Source organism: Branchiostoma lanceolatum, chromosome 18 (genome assembly GCF_035083965.1).
Source record: "Branchiostoma lanceolatum isolate klBraLanc5 chromosome 18, klBraLanc5.hap2, whole genome shotgun sequence".
NCBI classification, from domain to species: domain Eukaryota; kingdom Metazoa; phylum Chordata; class Leptocardii; order Amphioxiformes; family Branchiostomatidae; genus Branchiostoma; species Branchiostoma lanceolatum.
In genome coordinates, this window is record NC_089739.1 from 12,568,749 (window position 1) to 12,591,689 (window position 22,941).

General features: G+C 40.7%; 1 protein-coding gene across 1 annotated transcript; it reads left to right on the top strand.

Moving 5' to 3' along the window:
- Positions 1-798: 798 nt before the first annotated feature.
- Positions 799-22,695, top strand: LOC136424155 (uncharacterized). The gene is made up of 3 exons (XM_066412642.1): positions 799-894; positions 1,239-1,517; positions 21,417-22,695. Exons 2-3 carry the CDS (start codon positions 1,296-1,298, stop codon positions 22,587-22,589), a joined length of 1,395 nt encoding a protein of 464 aa, XP_066268739.1. The 5' UTR covers positions 799-894; positions 1,239-1,295; the 3' UTR covers positions 22,590-22,695.
- Positions 22,696-22,941: the final 246 nt, after the last annotated feature.

Sequence of the window (22,941 nt, forward strand, 5' to 3'; positions counted from 1 at the left end):
AGGTTACTGATCAGTACTGTATTTAACCTCCTTGGTCGAATATAGGGACAAATCATAATGCAGTTATTTGTTCGAGCGTGTTAGAATGCCATCCATCTATTTATAAACCTTCATTCATAAATTCATTTACTAGTTAATGTAATTACCCGGTACCCATTCGAATCCAAATTTTATTCAGCCCTTTTCGAAAATGCGTATTCATTTAATTCCTGGGATGGTCGCATCCCAGACAGTCATTCAGCTGCGCTAATAAAATCAGATAGGCAGAAAACGAGTTCTTTTAGCGTGTATGTGGTCAAAATTCAATTACTTGGAATCGATATCCCGGAAACTACGTCATGGAATATCCGTTCGCATGCCTGACCTCATTCTGCGGTCTCCCGAGGTAACCACGCCCACCAGCTGTCAATCAAGTTACAAGACATTGCATCATCCAGCCGGTACGCTCTGTGGTTGGCCAGAGGCCTCGTCGGACCACTCAGTAATCTTACAGGAATGATTTTACAGATTTTATGTATGTTAGCTCAAATTATTCACATTTTACAAGTATAATTGCATCTATTTGACATAGGTTGGAGATAATGAATATATATTCTAAGTTTTCAATGAGTATAATTGCTTTGTACGTGGTATTTTGGTGATTATTTTGATAGATAATTATCATGTGTTGTAAAGGACCGTAGGTGTTTTTAGAAATCGTTCCTCCCGTTAAGGGATTTGAAACGTTCCCATAGATGTCACTGGGCTTCGAGCGCAGGTCACAACACACTCCGGTCATTTGTCTTGTTTGTGTGTTGTTTGGGGAAGTGTGCATTACAGCAGGCGGTTAAAACTTCTCGACGTTCTCCCACCATTCATTCGGAAGACATCGCCTAGTTTGAGACAACTCAAAAGGTGAGTCCGTACGTTATTCCCGTTCAATGTAACAACGCCCCCCTCCCCCTTTTTCGACTTCCGCATGTGTATGACAGATCTAGATCTCACGTGTGGAACCGGTCCTTGTCATATGTGGGTGTGCCCCTCCCAATTTTTACCGCTGTAGTATGTCTCTTCATAAAGCTTATGATCATAAGACAGCTTAGAATTTACTGTTAAAAATATATTTTGTCAAAGTTGGAAGCATGTTAAATTTACATGTTATGTCAGTGCTGAGTCATTGGGTGATTTATTTGTGCCAAACCGTTTCAATGTTTGCCTGGCGTTTCTTTGTCTAATCTCTTGATCATAAATGTCGACAGCTGAAAAACAGCCGGTCTTGACGTGATGAGATAAACGCCAGAGTCTAGTCACGAAACATGGAACCCCAGGGAACGTCTACAGCCACCGTGCATGTCCAGAGCGTCGGCGGGCCCCCTCCCGTGGTCGCCCGAAGGAAGGGCAGCAGCGACCCGCCGCCTTCCCCGATACGGAAGCGGATCAAAGCCGGGGAAGACAGACTGAGAAGTCTTGAGGAAAGTGGGTTCCTCAGCGACCCCTCCCCTTTCTTAGACACGGAAATGGAATCTGAAGAAATGCCGGTAAGTTTTCCCTCGTTTTCCTTGTGTTAACTTCATTAAACCAAAGAAATCAATGTCATTTAATTATTGCAAATGCAACATTGAGTTACTACAGTTAGATATATTTTTCTATCATAATTAGAAAAGTATGACCTGACAAAATGCAGAAAATCACTGTTTCCTCAAGGTATTTTAATAAACCTTTGGGAATAGTAATTTACATAGCAAAAATGATTTTCAGAGCTTGTTCCTAATTTGCATACAGGCATATTTCAGGTTTGTAAATTTTCTACAAGTTTTGCATTGTTCCAAGACAGTTCAACATTGTTGTTGGCTTGTCACGCAAAGATACAGTTACCAGATGTGTTCAAATGTAGGTCAAACCTTCCAACTTGCAAAACAAGTTGCATAAGCACATGACATTGTATGTCCTAGAGGTACATGTATCAACGAATACATGTATAATTATCAAATATACATTTTGAAAAGCCAAGAAAATACAGGCTAAGGGAATAAACAAAAAAGAAAAAGTTTTGAAACAATAAGGAGGTGAAAAAGATTAGAAAAGATTTAACCAAAGGAGGTTAAATATACAAGGAGAAAGGACACAATTTGCCTTCTTTCAGGAGAGTGCGTTTCAACAACTTCGCGTCAAGGTGCTAATTACCCCCAATTTGCATCACCCGCGCTGGCTTGGGTCTTTGTTCACAGTCTGTTTTCACAAGATGACCCTCCCAGGAGATGACGATTTTGAGTGGAGTGACTTTGAAATCCAGCGATTTTTAGGACAATTTTAGCGAAATAGGGCACGAAGAAGCGTGTAGCGATAGCGACAATCCGACAGAGCAGGCAAATACAAACCCCGTTGCCGCCAGCGGTCAAATACGTGTGCAGTATACGGGTAAACATACAAGAACGCAGGACGGATAGACGTATATAGGTCAAGTCGAGGTTGTCTATAAGATCGAATAAATACTAGTAAAAGTAAAACTGGAAAGCGTGGCGATTATCTTTATTTAACCACATTGGTTTGATTCAATGTTTGAACACATTCCGGGGTGACATAACAATCATAATGCCGTGTATACAATTCCCTGTGGCTAATACTTTGCTCCAAACCATGCCTATGACTACAAATGAAATCCACAGAGACCAGACTTACACAAAAATAGTGCAAAAGTCTTGCGAAGAGTCGAAGAAAACTTGACGGAGTCGAACAACAAAAAATATTACAATGGAACACCAAAGTTATGAACTATCCTAGAAAACCTTCGGTTTTGGTGGGGAAACTGTTATAATATTTTTATAAAGGCATCTAACACAGAATATTCTTCATATTTTTGAGCCAAAACATTCCATGCACAGCTACAAAAAAGCCTGTAAACACACCCATCTTTCTCGCACAGCGATGAAAGACATACCAAAATGGCCGCCTCAGTCCACTCTCGGCAATAATGCCGTCTGCGCAAGTCACATTCGCTTCCCAAATAAGGTAATCCTCGGAAACTGCTGGCTTCTTGCTAGTCGCTCGGGCCAGCATCGGAGGGCTTGACGTCACGATCGGGCTCATTAGCATAGAATTTGAATGGTTTTGCCGCCAATGCCTGAGGGGCACTTGCCAGAACAAAGGAGCGCCGCCGGAGGGCGGAAACAATAGATAGCCCCGGGGTTTGGCGGGTCAGTACAATAGCGCACAGCGGGGTGTTAATCCCGTCCGTTCTCCTTGTATATTTAACCTCCTTGGTTTGACAAGTGTCCTTTGAGAACAATAGATATGTTCGTTTTGCACAACAATAGCATAATCGCACGTTTACAACGGGTTGTTAGGCCACTTAGGGCTTAGTTGTAATTATGGGTTTTGTTAGTCAAATTTTAGTATTGTTGTTTCTGGCATTGCAAAGGAAATTAGTGCTGACTGTGCTCTGTACCTAAACTCATGTTCAGCAATTTTCCAGCCATATCTTTACCATCCGAGTTTAACATACTGGTAATAGTCTGAGGGAATGAATTTACTGTAACAGTGGGGTTCAAGTGCCACAAATTGACCAGTCTAACTGGTCCGGAATTTAGCCTAGCTGTTATGGCATGCGGCCGTTGGACTGGTGGGCCCGGGTTCGATCCCTGGGAGGCAGGAGTCTGTATATACTCGCATCTTGTGTTTTAATACTTATTAGTTCTAAACTCAGATTTCAACACCCCACAAATATACCTGTCGTACAGCAAGAATGTTGTTCGACATGTTTGCGACTTCTAAATAACATTTTTGACAGTGCTACGCCCTGTATTCTCTCGATTATGGGACAATTAGTAGGGATCTTTCGGCATTCACAGCTCAGTAAGTCCCATTCAATGTGATACGTTAGATTATCAGGGGAAAATATGCTCAACTCTGGGCGGTTTTGAGATTCACCCGCTTTCTGGTGATCATCAAATACGACCGAAACGTCAAATGAAGACTTTGTCCTAGCCAAAGAAGATTAGATGGAGAAAATGTAAAAATAACTTTTCTCCCCCCCCCAAAAAAGATAATAGGAGGGTTAAACTAAAGTAGATTTCTGTCAAAGATGACTTTTGAAATTATACCCCCTGACGTTCTCCAGGCTTTTTCCCTTCATTTAATACCCCTTCCCTCTCCATACCCTCTCAAGCATGGAGCTTGGAACTTTGCCAGAGAAAGTCAGAGTTGCATCATTCCGCGCCCTTACTGATACTATCATTGCAGACTGGGTCACATATTCATGTATGTTTATGCTGTGGGCTGTGTTGTTTTTTTAACCTTCAAGCCTGCCAAGGTAGCTGTTTGGCACTAAATTTGTTTTGGTTACAGGGTTAAGCAGCAGGGAGAAGGTTAAAACCTCAAGGTTAAGCAACAGTCAAGCCCTTTGCTCAACTTTCAAAATGTTTATCCAAGTCATTCAGACCAATCAAAAGTGGTCACTAAGTACTGTAACGTATTCTAGGAACTTAGCCAGAATTCTACTGAAGAATAACTTTCAAGGCCATTTCCTTATTTACAAGAGACCAATCAGTGCACAGCAAATGTTTTTCATAGATTACTTGGTAAGATAAATGTTTTGATTGGTTGATTGATTGATTGATTGATTGATTGGTTGGATTTGATTTAGTTTCAACCAATCACAGCTAATCTGGCTCTAAATCTGAAGTGTTCTAGGAACTCCTTTCAACTTTCAAGGCCATTTCATTATTTACAAGAGCCCAATCAGTGCACAGCAAATGTTTTTCATAGATTACTTGGTAAGATAGATGTTTTGATTGGTTGATTGATTGATTGATTGGTTGGCTTTGATTCAGTATCAACCAATCACAGCTAATCTGGCTCTAAATCTGAAGGATTCTAGGAACGCCTCAGATTTCTAAGTACAGTATAAATGTTATTCTATCAATCATGTATAATGTACCCAAGCAGTATATACACATGAAGAAAATATTATTGCTAAACTGATATCATATTTCAATGTTATTTATGGAAAATTGCTTCTCTTAGCATATTAGTAAACTGAGTAAAGCCACTTCTAACCTTGTTTACAAGTTGTTAATTTGTGAAAAGGTCGCTGATTCTACGAACTCAGTCAAAATTCTACGCAGTCTTGCGCTTTACTGCAAAGGTCGTTTCGTTATTGACCAATGCCCAAATACGTAACATAAGTGCAAAAGAATTTTGTTTTTGTTCATTAAATTTTGGAGTAAACATTTAATCTTTTGTGAGAATGACGTTTCAAGGACTACTAAATTCTAGGGATTTTTTCCTTAACAGTAATTTCGTCCTTGAGACTTAAATGTATTAACAAAGTGACCCTGTATAGCAATAATCACACCTGTGGGATTTGTGATATTTTAAACTGTAAAACCGTGAGAAAGGCTTACTTGTAGCTATTTGCCAATAGAAGCCGAAATGGAAAAACATGTTTTTGAAACTGAGATTTGTTTTGGAATTCGGAAAATGTAGAACAACAAGCGTAGCCAGGGAGGATAAGTAATAAGTACACATGTTTTTGAATCCAACGGTGAACCATTCTGTCGCGCCGCATGCCTGCGTAGCTAGTGTTTTATGCGGTTTAGGGCGGTTATACCGGTTAATACAGATACAGATATAGAACAACCACCAGTGAATTGTACAAAGGACCAAAGTATACAGGAACATCTCTAGAAAAAGACTCTAGTCTAAGATTGAAGTAACAGATGGTAAGTTTTGTAGACTAGACAGACTAAGGTTTGTTTACTATATAGGTAGTCAACCTTTCCATTAATGTAGGTTAACGGTACCGCTCTAGAGCTCAGGTATTTGAGGGTCTGTATGCTCTTCTCCGAAGCTCCGTAAGGGTCAGGTAGCCTATTTTTTCCCCGTAATTCGTAGGGAAAGCTGCCATATTCACGTGATCCGTAAAGGGGCGGCCAAACTTTGCGCGATCGTCATCTTTAGTTTTAGTGTACTGTAATGCGTTTGGGGTTCTTCCGATTTCAGCGTAAAGAGTTGTCGGGACCCCCCATTCAGACCCTCAGGTATGAGGCCATGGTTATTTAGGACAACGCTCAGTTTTCCTAACAGTGTCTTCATTTGGAGCATCCCAAAAAGTGAAATCTTATCTGTCCACCGTGTCCAGTGAATCTGAATGGTCCCTGCAACTGTTTGTGAGTGTGTCCCGTATTTAATGTAGACATTATTTTTAGGTCTCAAGGTCAATAAGGGTCAGAGTCTAGAGTATGGTCTTACATAAGAAGTGGGTCGGTGTACTGTAAAGAGTAAAGTAGGGCATTTTTCCAAGATTTTTTTGTTGTTCTGAAATGCTAAAATCTGTCCTTGAGCTGAATATATACATGTATGGTATAACTTCAGGTATAAGTACTTGAGGAAAAAGCTACTTGTAAACACTGACAGTGTACTAAAGTACATGTCTTTTTGTACATATAGAATACAACACGGGGTAATTTCCGTATCACCCAAGGTCCCAGCCCGACCGCAATCTGACCCGCGGGAGGGCTGGGACCGAGGGCAATGCGGAATACACCGTGTTGTATTTTATTTATGTCATACCCACCCAAGAGAAAACACATTTTAATGTGGAATTGCGCCAGAAGTTGAGGGAGTTTTGTGTTCTCGAAAACAAAAAACTGTAACAACATTTGATTCCAACCTCTAGATCTGAATCCGGTATTCAAATTTTCGACGGCGGTGTAACCGGCACGCTCGAAATGCATTCGAAATATTCTATGGAAGCCTGTGTGATACAACTCCGGAACCCTATGTGATACGGATATATAGTTATGACACGGTCCGGAACACCCGTATCAGGCCCATACAGTTATGACATAAAGTATTGTATTGTGTAGAAATCAGTTTTAGACTGAAGGGACCACCCTAAAGATTCATGAATAAAGAATAAATAATAAAACAAGAGCTTTTAAAAAAAGCTGGCGTTTCGGCTACGTTTATAAGTGTGAATTGTCTTTGCCCTTTACTTGAAGTAAAATCTGCCAGAGGAAGTCACTCAAGGGCTGTTCAGTCTATAAGAAAAATTGTCATTTTGGGAAATGAGTACTGTTTTAATAGAGAAAGGCAGATTGGGGAAAGCAATTTTGAAGTTACGTCACTTAACTTAAGTGCTTTTGAAAAAGCTGGTCTTGGCCTACAACTTGTGCTTATTTGTAAAATGTATAATAGGCTCATTATAAAAGCTATCAATGTAATTATGTACATGGCACGCAATAAAACATAAAATTTGAAAAAGCACCATTGAATCATCAGCACTATGGTAATTAAGTGAAATAGAAGTTCATAACAGCTAAGGTTCTATCTAAAATGACTACCAAATGTCAAACAAATCAACAGCTACCGTATTTCTTCTAATAAAGGACGCACCCCAAATAAAGTGCGCACCCCCGATTTGGGCTTCACCGCAACCCCAATCACGCCAGCTGAGATACTTCACAGAAAAACCTTAATAAAGTGCGCACCCCCCATCTGCCGCTCGGCGCGTCTCCAAGATGTGACCACGCCCCGGTATTCGGCACGCTATGAAGTCCTGGTGTCTTTCTTAATCGTTCCATTTTCAAGGAATTTTCGGGAAAACATTACCATTATTTGGGGTCAACACTAAACCCTCTACTCCGCTCAAATTTTGAGTAAAACGTTTTGAAGTTTAAACGTCACGCTGCTGAGAACCTCGCGCCAGGATATCTGACAAACTCCCTTGATATTGAAGGACCAGACGACGATCCGCTTGATTTCTACCGGGCTAGTCAAAGACAAACGTGTAAAACGCATTTTGAGATAAAAATAAAAGTTCGTCTCTCGGCATTTATGCCGCAAAATACAGCGTTGCATTGACGAAATCATTTCATTTTCGATCACCCGCCGCCATATTGTTCAAATCCTGCTGCCCCAAGATGCATTTCGCGTGTTACGTAATCATCATCACATGATCGCATTACGCGTCTCTGATTGGTTATTGCTGCAGCTGAAGGCGGGAATATTGCAGACGAAGTGCATCATGGGGCAGCAGAATCGCGGTCTAAGTTTTTTCTTTGTCTGAAATGTTACACATGAAAACGCAATAAAAACGCGGTTTTATCGACTACATAGCAACATTATGGTGAAGAAAATGTAAAACCAAAAGATGTTTTCGGGAAAGCATACATTTATTTGCCGATTGATGGTGGCTTTTGCGTAATTTTAGCGATCAATGAACCCGGAAGTGTGCCGAAAGCGGCGTGGGTTTTCGCGTTTTATCCGTCAAAACAAAAACAAAACTCCCGCTGAAGCGAACTCCCATATGAAAATTCCCATAGTTTTGTGCCGAGGGGCGCCACTTTCCACGTCCGTGTTGTCTGAATGAAGTCGATACTGAGCAATGGAGCATTTGCTACTGTAACAAAGAATCGCTGTTTTGCAAACAACATCAAGAGCCTCTGTTTACATCGGGGATAGAAGTTTAGTGGCGAGTGTTTTGCAAGAATCATCTTACCGCGCATAGGAGCCGCTGCACGGTATTTTCCATTACAATGAACAGAAAAATTCGAATGCCGGGTTTGGAATCTATGAAGTCCTGTTCATAAGACAAAGGCCTTGTATATATTAAATGAATATTTAAAAATAACAAATATAAAATATTTCTTTATTTATTAATGAAAAAAATGATATTCATAAATATGATATTGATAGATTAATATAATATCAATATATATTTTTGATATTCAATATCTAAAAAGAAAAAAAATCCATGCACGGAGACGAACCCGGATCTTCTGGGTCCGAAGTGCTTGGCGTTGCCAGATCGGCCAAGCTGCAGTACGTAACTATTTACTCTGGACGTAATGCTATAACCTCACTATATGGTATCATTTATGCCGATTTTTGCTCGTTTTCTTCACGAAATCATTTTTTTTCTTCTGCAATCTTGTGGAATAGATGTAATATGGTCATTTTTCAGGATATCAAAGTCCGAAACCACAATGCAATGATATTTCCGAACAGTTGTAGCATTTACATGCGGTCGCCGTCCTGTGTCACATGCAAATCTGGCGTGCCTGCCTTTTCCTGCTCTCTTGCCATATAAGGCAACGGCTATACAAGGATTTGAGAACGTATTGCCATATAAGGTCTTATTGTGTGCGACACAGTGTTGAACCAAGCATGCATGCTTGAAGGTAAAAGCCAGGACATTGCGTTTCGGTGCGAAAGCACCGAAACGCAAAAAATATTTAGTATTCATGTAGTATATACCTTACACATACATTGTCAATGTAGTCCACAATTTTTTGTTGTTGAAAAATTGATATTATCATGTATTGTTATTGGAAAAGAACAGGGCTGCCAAATTTTATTTCTGAGAACGTTTTATTGATTTTGTCCAGTGGAAAAACAGATATCCGCAATGGACCCTGACTTAACGTGATCAATTTTGCAATGGTATTGACAAGCCGTGGTCGTAAAAAGGGATATTATATTTCCATGACCCAGATGGTCTACTGAATGGTACTGCATAGAAATCATAAAAGCTAACTTTTGATTATAGTATTTTGTATACTTAATATTATTCTTGCATTACTTTTTGTATAAAGACAGGTGTATTTGTATGATTCCTGTTGTAGGTAGAATTGAACGGTTTTTTTCAAACTTTTTAAAATGACTTTTTTTTGTTTTAGACCCAGTGTTAACTGACAGAAAATATGTATTTTTTGTGGTATGGTGATATTGTAGTGGAGAAGTCACTGCAAAAAATTCAAACATAAATATAATCATTTTAACCATTTCAAGATATGCAGTATTTCTAGATCTTGTTAAAGGGGGGAGGGGGTTGTTTTTTTCCAGATGCTAAGTTCTAAGTTACTGTAAATGCATTTAACTTTGCATGGTTTTTATTTCGCGCTAAGGCGAAATGGAGTGTTTGCGGTGGTTTTAAGCTTGTGGCAGCGCTATACTCACATACTGCTACAGTTTTGGACAAAAATGTTCACGGTGGTTTTAAGTTCGCGGTGAAACGGTCGCCCTGAGAACCGTGAACATAAAACCACCGTGAACATTTCTGCATTTACAGTAACTTCTAAGCCTTGATTTTTGTTCTTGTGTATCCGCATGTAGCCATGGGGTGTGGTCAGTGTGTCAATCTAGTTAATGTACCGTGCACGACATGAGGACCTTTAAATAATTAGCAACCACATGTTATTGTTGTCAACAAAGTCAAGTCAAAAGAAGGGACAGAATAGTTCTATTTACACAGTAAACACTTGGTAAATGTTTTGAAAGGAAATGGTCCATTGACAATATCACTGGAGTATATACTGTAGATTCATGTACTTTTTAGGTGGTTTTATTTGTTTCAAAGACAAGGAGGTTTTCCTGGTGTTTTGACTTCACGGTTGAAACAATTCTGGTGTACAGTATAGTATGTAAGGTATGTCTGTATCTGTATCTATATAGCCGGTATAACCGCCATTCGGCGTAACACACCAGCTTTGCACTAAATTGCAGGCACGCGGCGCGGCAGCAGCTGGTTATATTACACCGAACGGTCTGTTACACCTAGTCTTTGCACATCTGACTGCAGCCGTTCTTTAAAGCTATTTTACTTAAGTGAGGATGCTCCTACAGTACTTGATGACAACGAGTTGCATTATGGTTCTCGAAAAGAATGAATTTTTGAACACGTCAATCCTTGGATATAATGTTCCCAAAATACCCCACTGTTATACAACATTTGTATTATACTGGTTAGAGCAAGGAGGGTGAATAGATTTATTAAAGTAATACAGATTTGAGGTCCTACTAGTATTCAACATTTTCAGTACTAGCAATGAGATTTAGTTTAATATAATCCCCATTCTTCATGACATTTTGTCACAAGTATAGCCCATTTAAAATGAAATGTCAGTTGAGTTTGAAATCCTTCTATTGTAACAAATTGTGAATGTTCCCAGGTCAGCTCAGTGCAGACATCAAAAATGATTGACAGTCCATTGGCACGACATGTTTTCCGCTCAAGGTCCAATGTTGCCAGGTGGAGAGGTCAAAGGTTGCCCAGGGAAATTGATTGACAGGCAGATTGCACGATGTCTGAGAGAAATTGGAAAAGGCGATGCGATTAATGAACAAATGACCTTGAGCGGAAAAGACATCAATTTATACATGATAGTGTCAGCCAAGACCATTAAATATGCAATTTCCTTGTCACTTATTATCTACCAATATACTGACTTTTGCCAATAGAGGACGAATATGATTTCTTTTTTCTTTTCAGATTCCAAAGCCTTTTCCTTATATGGCATCCCTGACCATATATGGTATTGTGTAAGGGATACCATGGTACATGATATAGTATATAGCAGACTACTGTAAAATGAGATAATGTCAGAAATTTCAATTATTCAGAACCCACTGAAGTTCTCTTATAGTTATATTACAACCATGGGACATGCTGCATTCACTGATGAGGAAAAAATGCAATGGAATTATTAATAACAATACAGGAAGATTTTGCCCCCCCCCCCACAGAAACCTTTTAGACAATATGTCAAGGAAGATTTGACGTCCAGGTGTAATATGATTCATAAATTACAGTCAAACCTGTATTAGCGGTCACCTTTGCATAGCGGCCACCTGCCCATAGTGGTCACTTTTTGTCGGTCCCTTGGATTTTTCCCATTGACATAAAGCATTAAGAATTAGGCTATAGCAGCCACCTGTCCAACGCGGTCGCGGCCAGACGATTGTCAGTCCCTCGAGTACAGTAACACTGTCGGTAACGGTCACGGCGCGCCGGTAGAAGCCGCATCGCCACCGCACGCCGGGTTCAAAATCTTCATTTTTTCACGCAGTTATCAAATTTATGTGGACTCAACTGGATAGGATGATAATAAAGAAAACCAGAATGTTTTATCTTTGTTAGAAAATTCATGCATATGGTTTGACGCGAAGTCAGTATAATTTTCTTCACATGGCTTGCGTTTGTACATCGTAGCAAAATTGACCATTTCTGTGCATTTCGACTGGACAAATATTACGGCAGCTTTTTGGAAAATACAACTCGCACATGTAGCTGATGCGGTAAGTTCGGGAAATGTTTGAATGCCGGCCCAATATCCGTTTTCCACGGTGCTCAAAGTCAAAACGTGTTTCGCGCGATTTTTAAAATGGTGCTGATAGTCAGCAGCACAAAGGTCAACGGAAGACACCACTGTTTCGGAAGTATAATGCGCTAAATTTATTTTGCTGCAAAGTATCACTGAGAATGATTACTTTACCAAAAGCTTCAAAATAAATAGGAATAACACTAATATGATGTAAAATTTGGGCTATTGCAATTTTCTGGAAAAAAAAGCCATCAAAAGAGCGACCTTCTACTGAGTACCCTATTAGCATAATGGTAGAAGCTGATAATGACAAGCGGGAAGCGAAACAACAAAAGACTAAGGAAAACTATCGCCACAATTTTATGTTTCAAACCGGTCGAAAACGAACAGTAAGTGGCAACATGTATTTTGTTCTTAACGAACTAGGTGGCATTTTGCTGCGAAGGACTTTGTTTCATATGATAAAAACTCGTTGGTGACGCGTGTGCCTGCAGCGAAGCAGTCACGAAGGATCAAGAGTAGAGTATGGCGATGCTGGTCTGTTCAGACATGAAGGTCGAGCAAGCCATGGGTTTTAGAGTTGGCAGATACAATAATTCTTTTTTCAAGCCCGTAATAGAAGTAAAAGAACAACAATCGACTTTCTAAAATTTGACTTACCTATGCAATGTTTACATGTGTACTGTACGGTGATTAAATGTATCTCAGTGGGTACTGAAAATATGTGTCACTCGTGGTCAATTACTCGACATTTTCTCCATAGCGGCCACCTGTCCTTAGCGGCCAGTTTTGGCCAGTCCCTTGAGTGACCGCTATAGACAGGTTTGACTGTATCATGTAATTGCAAAATGAATGGATAAATTCTTTCATGAGTAATCAGTTTGATTGATTCATTTTGTACTAACAAGGACATGGTATGAAGTTAGAATATCAAAATCCGATTTTTATTGAAGTCCTGTCTACTTCTTACAGGGGGCTGCATGCCCTTATACGAAGAGCGTAATGAGCCGTTTTCATTTTAAGTAGAGCGTTGCCGACCACTCCAATTCAACGTAGAGCGTAATCTGCGTATTTTGCGTTGAACGTTATTGACCACTTTAATTGTACGTAATGTTTAGTAGCTACCTGGAATTTAGCGTAAAAAGTACTTGATGAATTGTGCGTAAAGCGTTGTCAAACTTTTCTAACCTTGCTCTATAAGTCACAAACGAGTGCGCAGTCTGTTTTTGTTTTGCTATCCCCCCCTTTTATACAATGGAACAATCCGCCGAACTCGTTCCCAAAATCTTGTTTTAAGAAGTTTGACACTTTTGCTAGTGCGCGGCAGAGCCGCTTGGCTAAAAATGGAGACGGGCCTAGGGGGCCTCTTTAAGAGCAAGGGATTTAAGCCTGATGATGATGATAATGGTAGTAGATAGCTAGCTGCAGACCAACATGTAGTAAGGGTGTTCAGTCAATGTATAAATTGAACCTTCTTTTAGAATAAAGTTAGAAGATAGAAGATAGAATAGAAGATAGATAGAAGTTATAATGCCCCAGAGCCAATGGGCCATAAATGTAGTTGTCTTGCTGACTGGAAGGACCGCATTCTTTCCCCTTCGCTATTATTAATCCTGATCAAAGACCAGCGCAGAGCGCTGTTGAATCCTCCTGAGGTCAGCCTGTGTCGACAACTGCTGTTCCTCTTCAACAGGAAAGAAGTAGGTTCTGAGACTTTTTGTTGTTCTTTCATTAATCGACGATGGACAGGATGAAAAGTTTTTCAAAGGTTTGATGCGTAAGAATTGTTGTCTATTCTCGATTCCGTAAGTTGCTAAAAAGGTTGAATAATTTGCCAAAGGTTGGACGAATTTGTCATTTGTAACCAAAGCTGTACTACAATGGCTCTCCACATGCTCTGATGAAATATTCCCCCTTTTTTGGACGATTACTACCATTTTCATTCCTGGTGTGTTACGCCGAATGGTGGTTATACAGCGTGACCCATTTCAGCGCGAACTTAATATTCCCCCTAATTTTGCTTCATAATTTAGCGTGGAGCGTAGAGAGGCGTCCTGAATTTAGCGTAATACGTAGTTGGCCGTCAAAATTTAGCTTAGAGCGTTGTCGGGACCCCCCCATACAGGCCCTCCTTAGAGTTAGAGAACATAATAGAACGATCCCAGTTGTCAATCAAAATCAACAGTTCAACCAATAACAAATCGGGTGCAGGTCTGTACATTTTTGCATTTTTAGTTCACATTTTTAGTTCACATCACAAATTTTATCTTACTTTGATTTTCATAGAATTGCAACAGTACAATACATGTGCGACATAGGCAGCTATTGCTGGTGTCGTGACTCACATATAATTCTAAGATTTGAAGGAGGTGGGCAGTGCTATGGTATTGGTTTATTGTTTGTTGGCTCAAGAAACGTCATGAAAAGTAAGTAGATGCCATTCATACCAGGATTCGCAAATCGGGATCAATCTTGAGTGCCTGAGTGGGTGAATCCCAATTCACAAATCCTGGTAGGAACGTTAACATGTCTTAGAGTAGAATTGTCACACCATATTCCTGTTAAACATTATACTATGAGACAATATGGCTTCTGTTGTATTGTCATTGTCAATGAAATCCACAAAAAGTAAGTCGTAAGAAATGACACCGTAATTTAATACGATGTAGGCTTGGGAGCCATTTGAAGAAGATTGCTGAAGATATAAATCAATAAAAGGTAATCTGAGGAAGTGGTATTAGATTGCCACTGTAACCCCTCCTTCGCGTAAAGAAGATTGTTATTTATTGGTCTCCTAAACTTAAGTACAGTCAAACCTGTACAAGTGGCTAGTAAGTAACCTCTATATAAAGACCACCACTTTTTTGTGGTCCCTTAGCCGTCATTTTCCATTGACACAAGAAGCATAAGACTAAGAATCCTATGGCGACCACCTGTCCACGTAGACCAGATTTAATTGGTCGTCTAAGTGGTTATCTTGGGCATTCGAACCCAGGACCTCTGGGCTCTGGGCCAAACACCCTACATCATACATACAGGGCTAACCCCAAAGTTGCGTTGCGCAGTGGAGGGCTCAAAATGGGAATACGATTATAGCACCACCTAAAATCCTAGAAAATTCTTCTTTTCTTTGAAAATTTTGGGCCAATCTGGAGATGTTTTTGGTAAGAAGAAACAGGTACGGTCTGATCATGAGCTTTTGCATTTTGGTTAAAATTTGTTTGAAGTTTGTCATTTTAGTTGGCGCCATGGCATAAAGGTTCATTTAGATACATCAGAAATCTTGGGTCTACAGGGTTTCTTTGAAACTGGCAGCTTTCCTCGGAGTTTGAGCTGTACAACCCTCTGTTTTCTTTGCATGGCTATCAACTAGACCCTTGTGACTTTCCAGTGGAGAAGAATTATTAAGATTGAAGTTTGGGTTAGTACTTTTATGAAGTTTCAGTGTATTTTAACATGCTTCCTATGGGCAGTCATAACTTTGGGGTCAGCCCTGTAGTGTAACCATTACACTATGTGTGGCCACGCAAGGGTGATTGTACTTCTAGGTCAATAGGAGGTCAACGTTTTTATTAAGGGTAAAGTTTCGCCAGGTTGTGTAAGTCGAGCCTTTGTGACCTGACAATCATTAACTTACTAGTCATATGACATCAATATGTAAAGGTCGGGTCGCAGGAAGGTCACTAGACTTTGAACGCTACTTCAGCGACTTGTTTGACTTGGGTGTAACTAATTGCCACTAGACGAAAGTCTGCGTGCATTATTGTTTAAACATCGAATAATGTTTTTTTTTTAGAAAGGTGTGGAGTTTTAGAGAATCAAGTTGAAATGGGGGCATTCTAACTAAGGTGAATCCTGAGGGGCAACTGACAGACAGGCGTGACATTTGAAGACACATGTGACCTAGTTAAGCATTGGTGGTCAATCAGAATTGTACGCTTGTCAGAGGATCTGCTTCCCAGGATAGCATATGATCAGATACTGTCTAGTTACTCAACTTACTGTAAATGTATTTAAGTTTGCGTGGTTTTAATTTTGCGGTAGGGAGAAAATGGGGTGTTTGCGTTTGTTTTAAGTTCGCTTTTGAAACAATAGTAGCGCTACAGAAACACAGGCGAATAATTGTTTAGGGTGGTTGTAAGATCGCTGCCAAAGAGCTTACCGTGAAAACCTTGAACATAAAACCACCGCAAACATTTCTGCATTTACAGTACCCTCACCTCTCAAATAAACGTACCGGTACGTTTATTTTTTTTCGCCAATAGTTCCACCCTGTACTTTCTTATTTTAGACGGTACGTTTATTATTTTTTGAAAAATTGAGGCTTTGCAAACCAGGAATCCCTCTAAAATCGTTGGTTAAGGTTTTTCTGCCCATATTTCCCTGGTATTTTTGCTCGTAATTCGCTATTTTTCGGCCTACCGGCGTTGATTTTCTCGCCGCTTTGACGGCCCTGTGAAAAGTATCCTGGCGGCATATCGCTATGACGCTACAAAGTAAATCGGAAAATAAGACGCGACATTGACATTTTAAAATACAATTTTCATATAAATAACTTTGATAGTCTCTGTTTACATCGTAAACCAAAGCACGCTGATCAAAAACGTGTGGAGTAGGGTGCTCGCCTACAAGCTACACAGGGAATAATAATTTCCTGACCACTATATCCGTAGTATCGGCAGCGCGGCGGAAGAATTATTTGTTCGCAGAAGACATGTAACACGTTAAAACAACAATCATAACTTAACTTCCCTTGTGATATGTGTTTTGAGGCCACAAAATCTCTAAAACGGCAGAAATATGTCCAATATGATTCGGTAAACAACAGCGCGAAATCGCGAAACATGGCCGCCACTCTCAGGCATGGCGACAGTAAAACTAGCAACATATTGCGTAGTGCGGATACCGATCTTTAAAATGATACCGTAAACGCATGGAAATATTATATTTTTTGGGCAACGATAGACACACAGCGCAATATTTATTTTCAGAGGGTTCATTTTTTTAAATACAATGTAATCGATTATAAGATTTTCCCAATTTTGGCGGTTCATCGCGGGTTCCTAGTGTCAACACGTAATGGGTAACTTCTTAGTATGTGCGGTCTGTGACGTTGAGCTACTTTTACAGTCGATCTCTATTCAATATTGTGGGATTTACCGCGGGAACTCGAAATCCGAGCGTCTCACTTTGTTTTCGACGCTATGGAGCAAAAGTTTATAGACATATTTCTTCTGTGGAAGGACTGTGTTCATATTTGTGTTTTTTTTGTGGTTGATGTCTTTAGAAAATATGATCAGGTACATTTAACTTTAAAAGTACTCTGATGATTTTTGTTATATGTCACTGATTGTCAGTCATAATAAAATGATATAACAATTTTCTTTGATCACTTGCTTCAAGTTCCAAGTTGAAAAAGCATGTATCATGTACATTTTCACTTGTTGAATTTGAAAGCACCGTGGCCCCCGGTTAGGGGTCATAGCGGGGAACCTATGCCCAATTTTTCAATATTACTATTATATTTTACGAAGAGGCGAGGAAGATAATCATGATTTGAACAAGCTATGGACAGTTATTCTGTTCAATATCTATATACTAAATAGGTATGGCTTAATTGACTAAATATAAGTTACCTACCTGCTTATTATCTTATTTCCCTCTGACAGTGACAGTTGTACATGTATGGACACAGTTTACCTAGCCTCGACTGTCGATTTTTGAAATTTTCCGGGGGGTACTTTTATTCCAGGGGGTACTTATATTACATTTTGAAAATTTGTCCGGGGGGTACTTCTATTCCAGGGGGTACTTCTATTTGAGAGGTGAGAGTAACCCCCTGTTGGATGCATAGAGCTTCCTACATGTGTGTAATAAGTAGCTAGACTGCACAGAATTAGGATAGTTGCAAACAACTGGTCCAAAAATCTTTTGACATAATTATATTAACCTTAGAACTCCCTGCTACTCCATAACCAATTGCAAATTGGCGCCATTTAACTGTATCAAATTCCGTGGATCCTAGGGGCGTCAGCTCGATCCAGGGGTCGACTCCAGCTCGGGCATGTTGTAAGGGATTGCATTCGCCATTTCGGATGGTGACGTAAAGCCAGCGGCCCCGTGTATGAGGGAGCTTCGGGTGTTAGCCTCAAGCGTCAAACCTCTGCACGTAAAAGAACCCAACACACTTATCGAGAAGAGTAGGCGTGACCCGGTGATGATTGGTCAAAAACGCGAGCCGTAGCGAAGCCGCATTGCACTACCACAAGCTGCTGTACTTGAAAAAGCATCATGCTTCACCTCAAATGAGGATGACTTGAAACAAAACAAAAAAAACTGCTACCGTAGCAGGCTGAGGGTTCGGCCACACCAATTTGATTTCTTGGTTAACAGATTTAAAAAAATATTTTAGCACGAGGACATTATTAAAACAGAAGGCTGGGGTGAAAACTTGCACCTGACCCTGTTCACTCCCTGAAACTGTGTGCACCGAATGAAGTCAGACTTTCATCTGAGATTCTGTTTTCCTGTTGATTTTCCAATGTAGCATTTTTTTTAAAATTCCGTTAACCAAGAAATTAAATTGGTGTGGCCTTAAGCTGTTAATGCATCATCAGCAGTGACAGGCCTCACGTGCACCGTGGCTGAAAGTTTAATCACTAGTCTTCCAAACAGGTCAAAAGTCGTGTTTGCTTTTAAATTACCACTTCACGATTACAGTTACCCCGCTGAAAAAGCGCTGAACTCTGCAAAAAGAGTTTTCTTCACTGCTGAGTGTTATAGCACAAAGGATGGTTCGGTTGCTTAGTAAAACTCAAGCCAAGCTCAGGTGACATGTTCTAATATTTTATTGAGGGGAGTGCCTGAAATGAAGGTATGACTTGTTAACCTGATTTTGGAAACTTAGGCCACACCAATTTAATTTCTTGGTTAACGGATTTTTATTTTCAACTTTAGCACACAAAAAATCATGAAAACAGAAGGCTGGGGTGAAAACTTGCACCTGACCCTGTTCACTCCCTGAAACTGTGTGCACCAAAGTACAAACTTTCCTCTGAGATTCTATTTTCATGTTGCTTTTCCAATCTAGAATTTTTTTTAAAATTCTGTATTCCGTTAACCAAGAAAATAAATTGGTGTGGCCTTAACGCAAAAAGTTTGGAAAGATGACTTCAGTTCATCATATCTCTGTTGTTCCTTTATCAATAATGCCACTATGTTTTGTGATAATATCATTAGAAAGCCTGTTTATTACCCTTTACAATTGCTATAAAGTTTAATCACACATTAATGGATTGAGTACCTGACGGCTGATTATATATGATTATTAGTGGGTCGTTGAACAAACATTCTGAAATTTCCCTACCAACACAGTGTTTGAGATTGGCAAATCTCAGCACTTTGTAACGTAACTCTCTGAGAGTTTTTACGTCTTGATGCCCTTCCTAACGCCAACCCAAACCCTACTGCTGGGCTTAGGACATGGGAAATATTGTGTTAAGTGCCACCCACCTCACCCACAAAATCAGCCATGGTACTCATTGTATTTATAAGCGTCATCATTTTAAAAGCTTTAGGCAGTCAAAAGAAATATGTATGAGTGAACACAATTTCTGTTGAGGCAAATTTCGCAAATTGAAACCATTCATAGAAAAAGACTAATGACTCAGTGTCCCTGCGAAAACAAGCGTTAAAACATTAATTCCGTGCCATGTTGAAATCAATGTGTCTGTTTAGTTAGTTAGTTACATGTATGGTACATGTAAATCAAAATGTTGATTTGCAAAAACAAAGCGCTATCATTATAAATGGGTATCATTTTAAAGGACAATGGACAATCAAGTTTTCCACTCATGTTGCCCATCATCAAACATCGAAGAAATAACAGATAGACAAGATCTTGGGAAATTTCTGCGCTCTTTCTCAGGACTCGGGTGCGGTGTGGGAAAACAGCAGTATATATAGCTCCTCGAAAACACATCCTACAGAGCTAGAATAACAACCAAAATGATCATAGGGGCCCCAGCAAACCGAATTTTTAAACTTCTGGCCTAGATTCTCACCCCACCTATCCAAAAATGGCAGAGAATGGACACTACAACGGGAGTGTGCTCCGACCTTTCGATATTTGCTAGGAACTCCTCGAGTTGTGGTGCCTTTCTATACACTGTATCTGCTAGGCAGATGCCTTTCTGATTTCTAAGTGCGTTTTGAACAAATATTATGGCAGAACTAAGAGTGCTACGTTGGTACTTTCTTTACAGCGAAGTAAGGTCAACCTAGACACCTTCGCTATGGCAATAATTTTTAATTGCCACACTTATTGTGTTTAGTTTGGTTTATATGCTTTTCCCGTTACAGTACTTAAAGCTTTCTTAAGTCCTTTCAATTCAAGGTTGTCTTGGAGGCTTTGAAATGCTGCTTTGACACTCTCTTGGAGGCCTTGAGTAAATGGTTACATAGAATTGTGAGGGCGTGCCAGGTCAACACTCCAACGTGCAGTGACTTATACAACTACTTTTCAAACAGAACAGGCCTCAGGATTTGATGTACATTCATGTACAGGAATGTTGTTCATATAGCCATAAATTTATGTTCCTGGTTTTCGCGGTAAGCTTGTTGCCGCGAACTTGAAACCACCGCAAATCTTTTGCCCTTCTTGTCTACTATATTGTCTCAAACGCAAACTTAAAAACCACAGCGAACACTCCATTTTCTACCCAGCACAAAATTAAAGCCATGCGAACTTAAATGTACTTACAGTTCCTAATTCAAACATTGACAAAAGGGTTCATAGTGCCATCGACCGGCCTTGCGACAGGCCCTGTTGCAGATAACAGAGTTTACCTACCATGTCTTATCTTGGTCAGGTGTCTGGTCAACCAGACGGGTTATACAATGGTCAATGATCTTTGTACCCTATCATATGTCAATAAAGTGTTAACGTTACTCTTATGCATATATTTTTGTAAAAATGAACTGCAATAAAAACAGCCGAAGAAGACTACTCAGGGGACTGATAAAATCTAGTCTATGTTGACAGTTGATCACTATGGACAGGATTCTTATTTTAATGCTTGTGTCAATGGAAAAAAGTCAATGGAAAAATTGTCCAGCAAAAGGGACCAGTAAAAACAGGTTACATTAGCCAGATGGTCCTTATGTAGAGGTGGTCACTTTTACAGGAACTTGTACTGTAAACTATGAATGTGTGCTACTAAAGATGGTAGAACTTGAAATATATTTTATTTGCCATTCTACCACACTGAATTTCAAATACATGTAGCTATTCAAATCATATATATAACCCTCTTACAAACTGTGTCTCTGCAGATGGCTGAGGAGGAAGCGCCACCTAGTGACACACCGATGAAGGACATGAGCTCTCTTCATGACGCCATCGACGGAGGCAGCCCTGCGGACGTGGCTCAAGCTGTCTTCGCTGTCCCCGCCGTCAAACAAGAGCTTCTCCGCATGTTCCTAGAGGAGGTGGGAAACGAGAGCTCCCTCCTGTGCTCCGAGGGGATTCTGTCCGCCATAAAGCTGCTTACGGGAGGGCAGAACCTGCGTGAACGGCTGCACGAGTGCGCGCCGATACTTCTGAACGTCCTGGACACCGTCTCCGACACCATGACGGCCTTCACGAAAGCGCAGCCCACGAAAGCGGGGAAGCGGGCCCTGGAGGACCTGAAGAGGCAGCTCACGAAGATGGGGAAGGTCCACGTGGGGACCAAGATCGTGGAGTCGGCTAAAGAGACGTTCGAAGGCGTGAGCAGCGGTAGTGAGAAGGAGAGCCGTAGCGGCAGCGTTTCGGACGACAACGCCTCCGAAGCCGAATCGTCCAGTTCCTCCCCGGAGCCAGAGCGACGTCACATTCGCTCGCCGCTTACCCGTATGCAGTCGGAACCAGTATCCCTGATGATGCAGTCAACCCCAACCAACGCCGGCAACACCTCTGAAAAGAAACGCACCCACACCCGCACGCCATCCGCTCCGATTCAAATCCCCACCGTGTCCGTGGCGATGCCAGCAGAAGACGTCGACATGTCCTCTTCCCCCTCTGACGGCTTCAGGGAAAGAAGCCTCAGCTTGCCGTCAAACTCCAAGCTCTTCCAGCGAGGCTACAAGCAGGGCCTCTTCGAGGAACATCACTCGAAATCCATCAAGACGTCTGTGGAGGTCTTCGTTCGGGCCGTAAATGACATGGAGGGGGCGGTGCTGTTTCCGACGCGTCTTCGATACATCTCGGAAGATCTCGATCTCTCGGAGAGCCTCCCGACGATGCTCCGCGAGTGCGATCTGTACGAGCTGTTTGAGTCGCTGAAGAAGCTGAGGACTGAGTTAGACGAGGGGCGGTTGACGATCGCACAGTACGATGGAAGCAGCGAGCAGTTGAAGTCCGTTGTGGAACTCATCCACAGGCAGGTGCTGAGTCTGTCCACCATCCTAGAGCAGCTGGCAGAAACCGCACGTCTCGTCACCAGACAGTACGAGGAACACTTGTAAACAAACAAATAAACACGAGGGTAAACAATCTGGCCGCCATCTTAGAGCAACGCGTCCGCGCGTCCCGTCACTAGCCAGTACGAGGAACACTTGTAAACAAACAAATAAACACAATGATAAACAAAACAACTTTACCAGTCTACTTTTACCAGTATGCCATAGCTGCATTCAGTAATGTGGTGAAGGAAATGCACTATTACATCGCCAGACAAGTCACACTTGTAAACAAACAAATAAACAAGAGGGTAAACAAAACTAATTTACCTTTCATCCATGTACTGTTAACTGTATATGTCATTGGTGTATCGAAGAACGCAGTGAAAAAATGCACTATTACGATCGTCATAGATTA

Coding starts and splice junctions, on each gene's coding strand:
- LOC136424155 (XM_066412642.1), top strand. CDS start 1,296: ATGGAACCCCAGGGAACGTCTACAGCCACCGTGCATGTCCAGAGCGTC. Junction 1,518..21,416: donor TGGAATCTGAAGAAATGCCG/GTAAGTTTTCCC, acceptor GTGTCTCTGCAG/ATGGCTGAGGAGGAAGCGCC.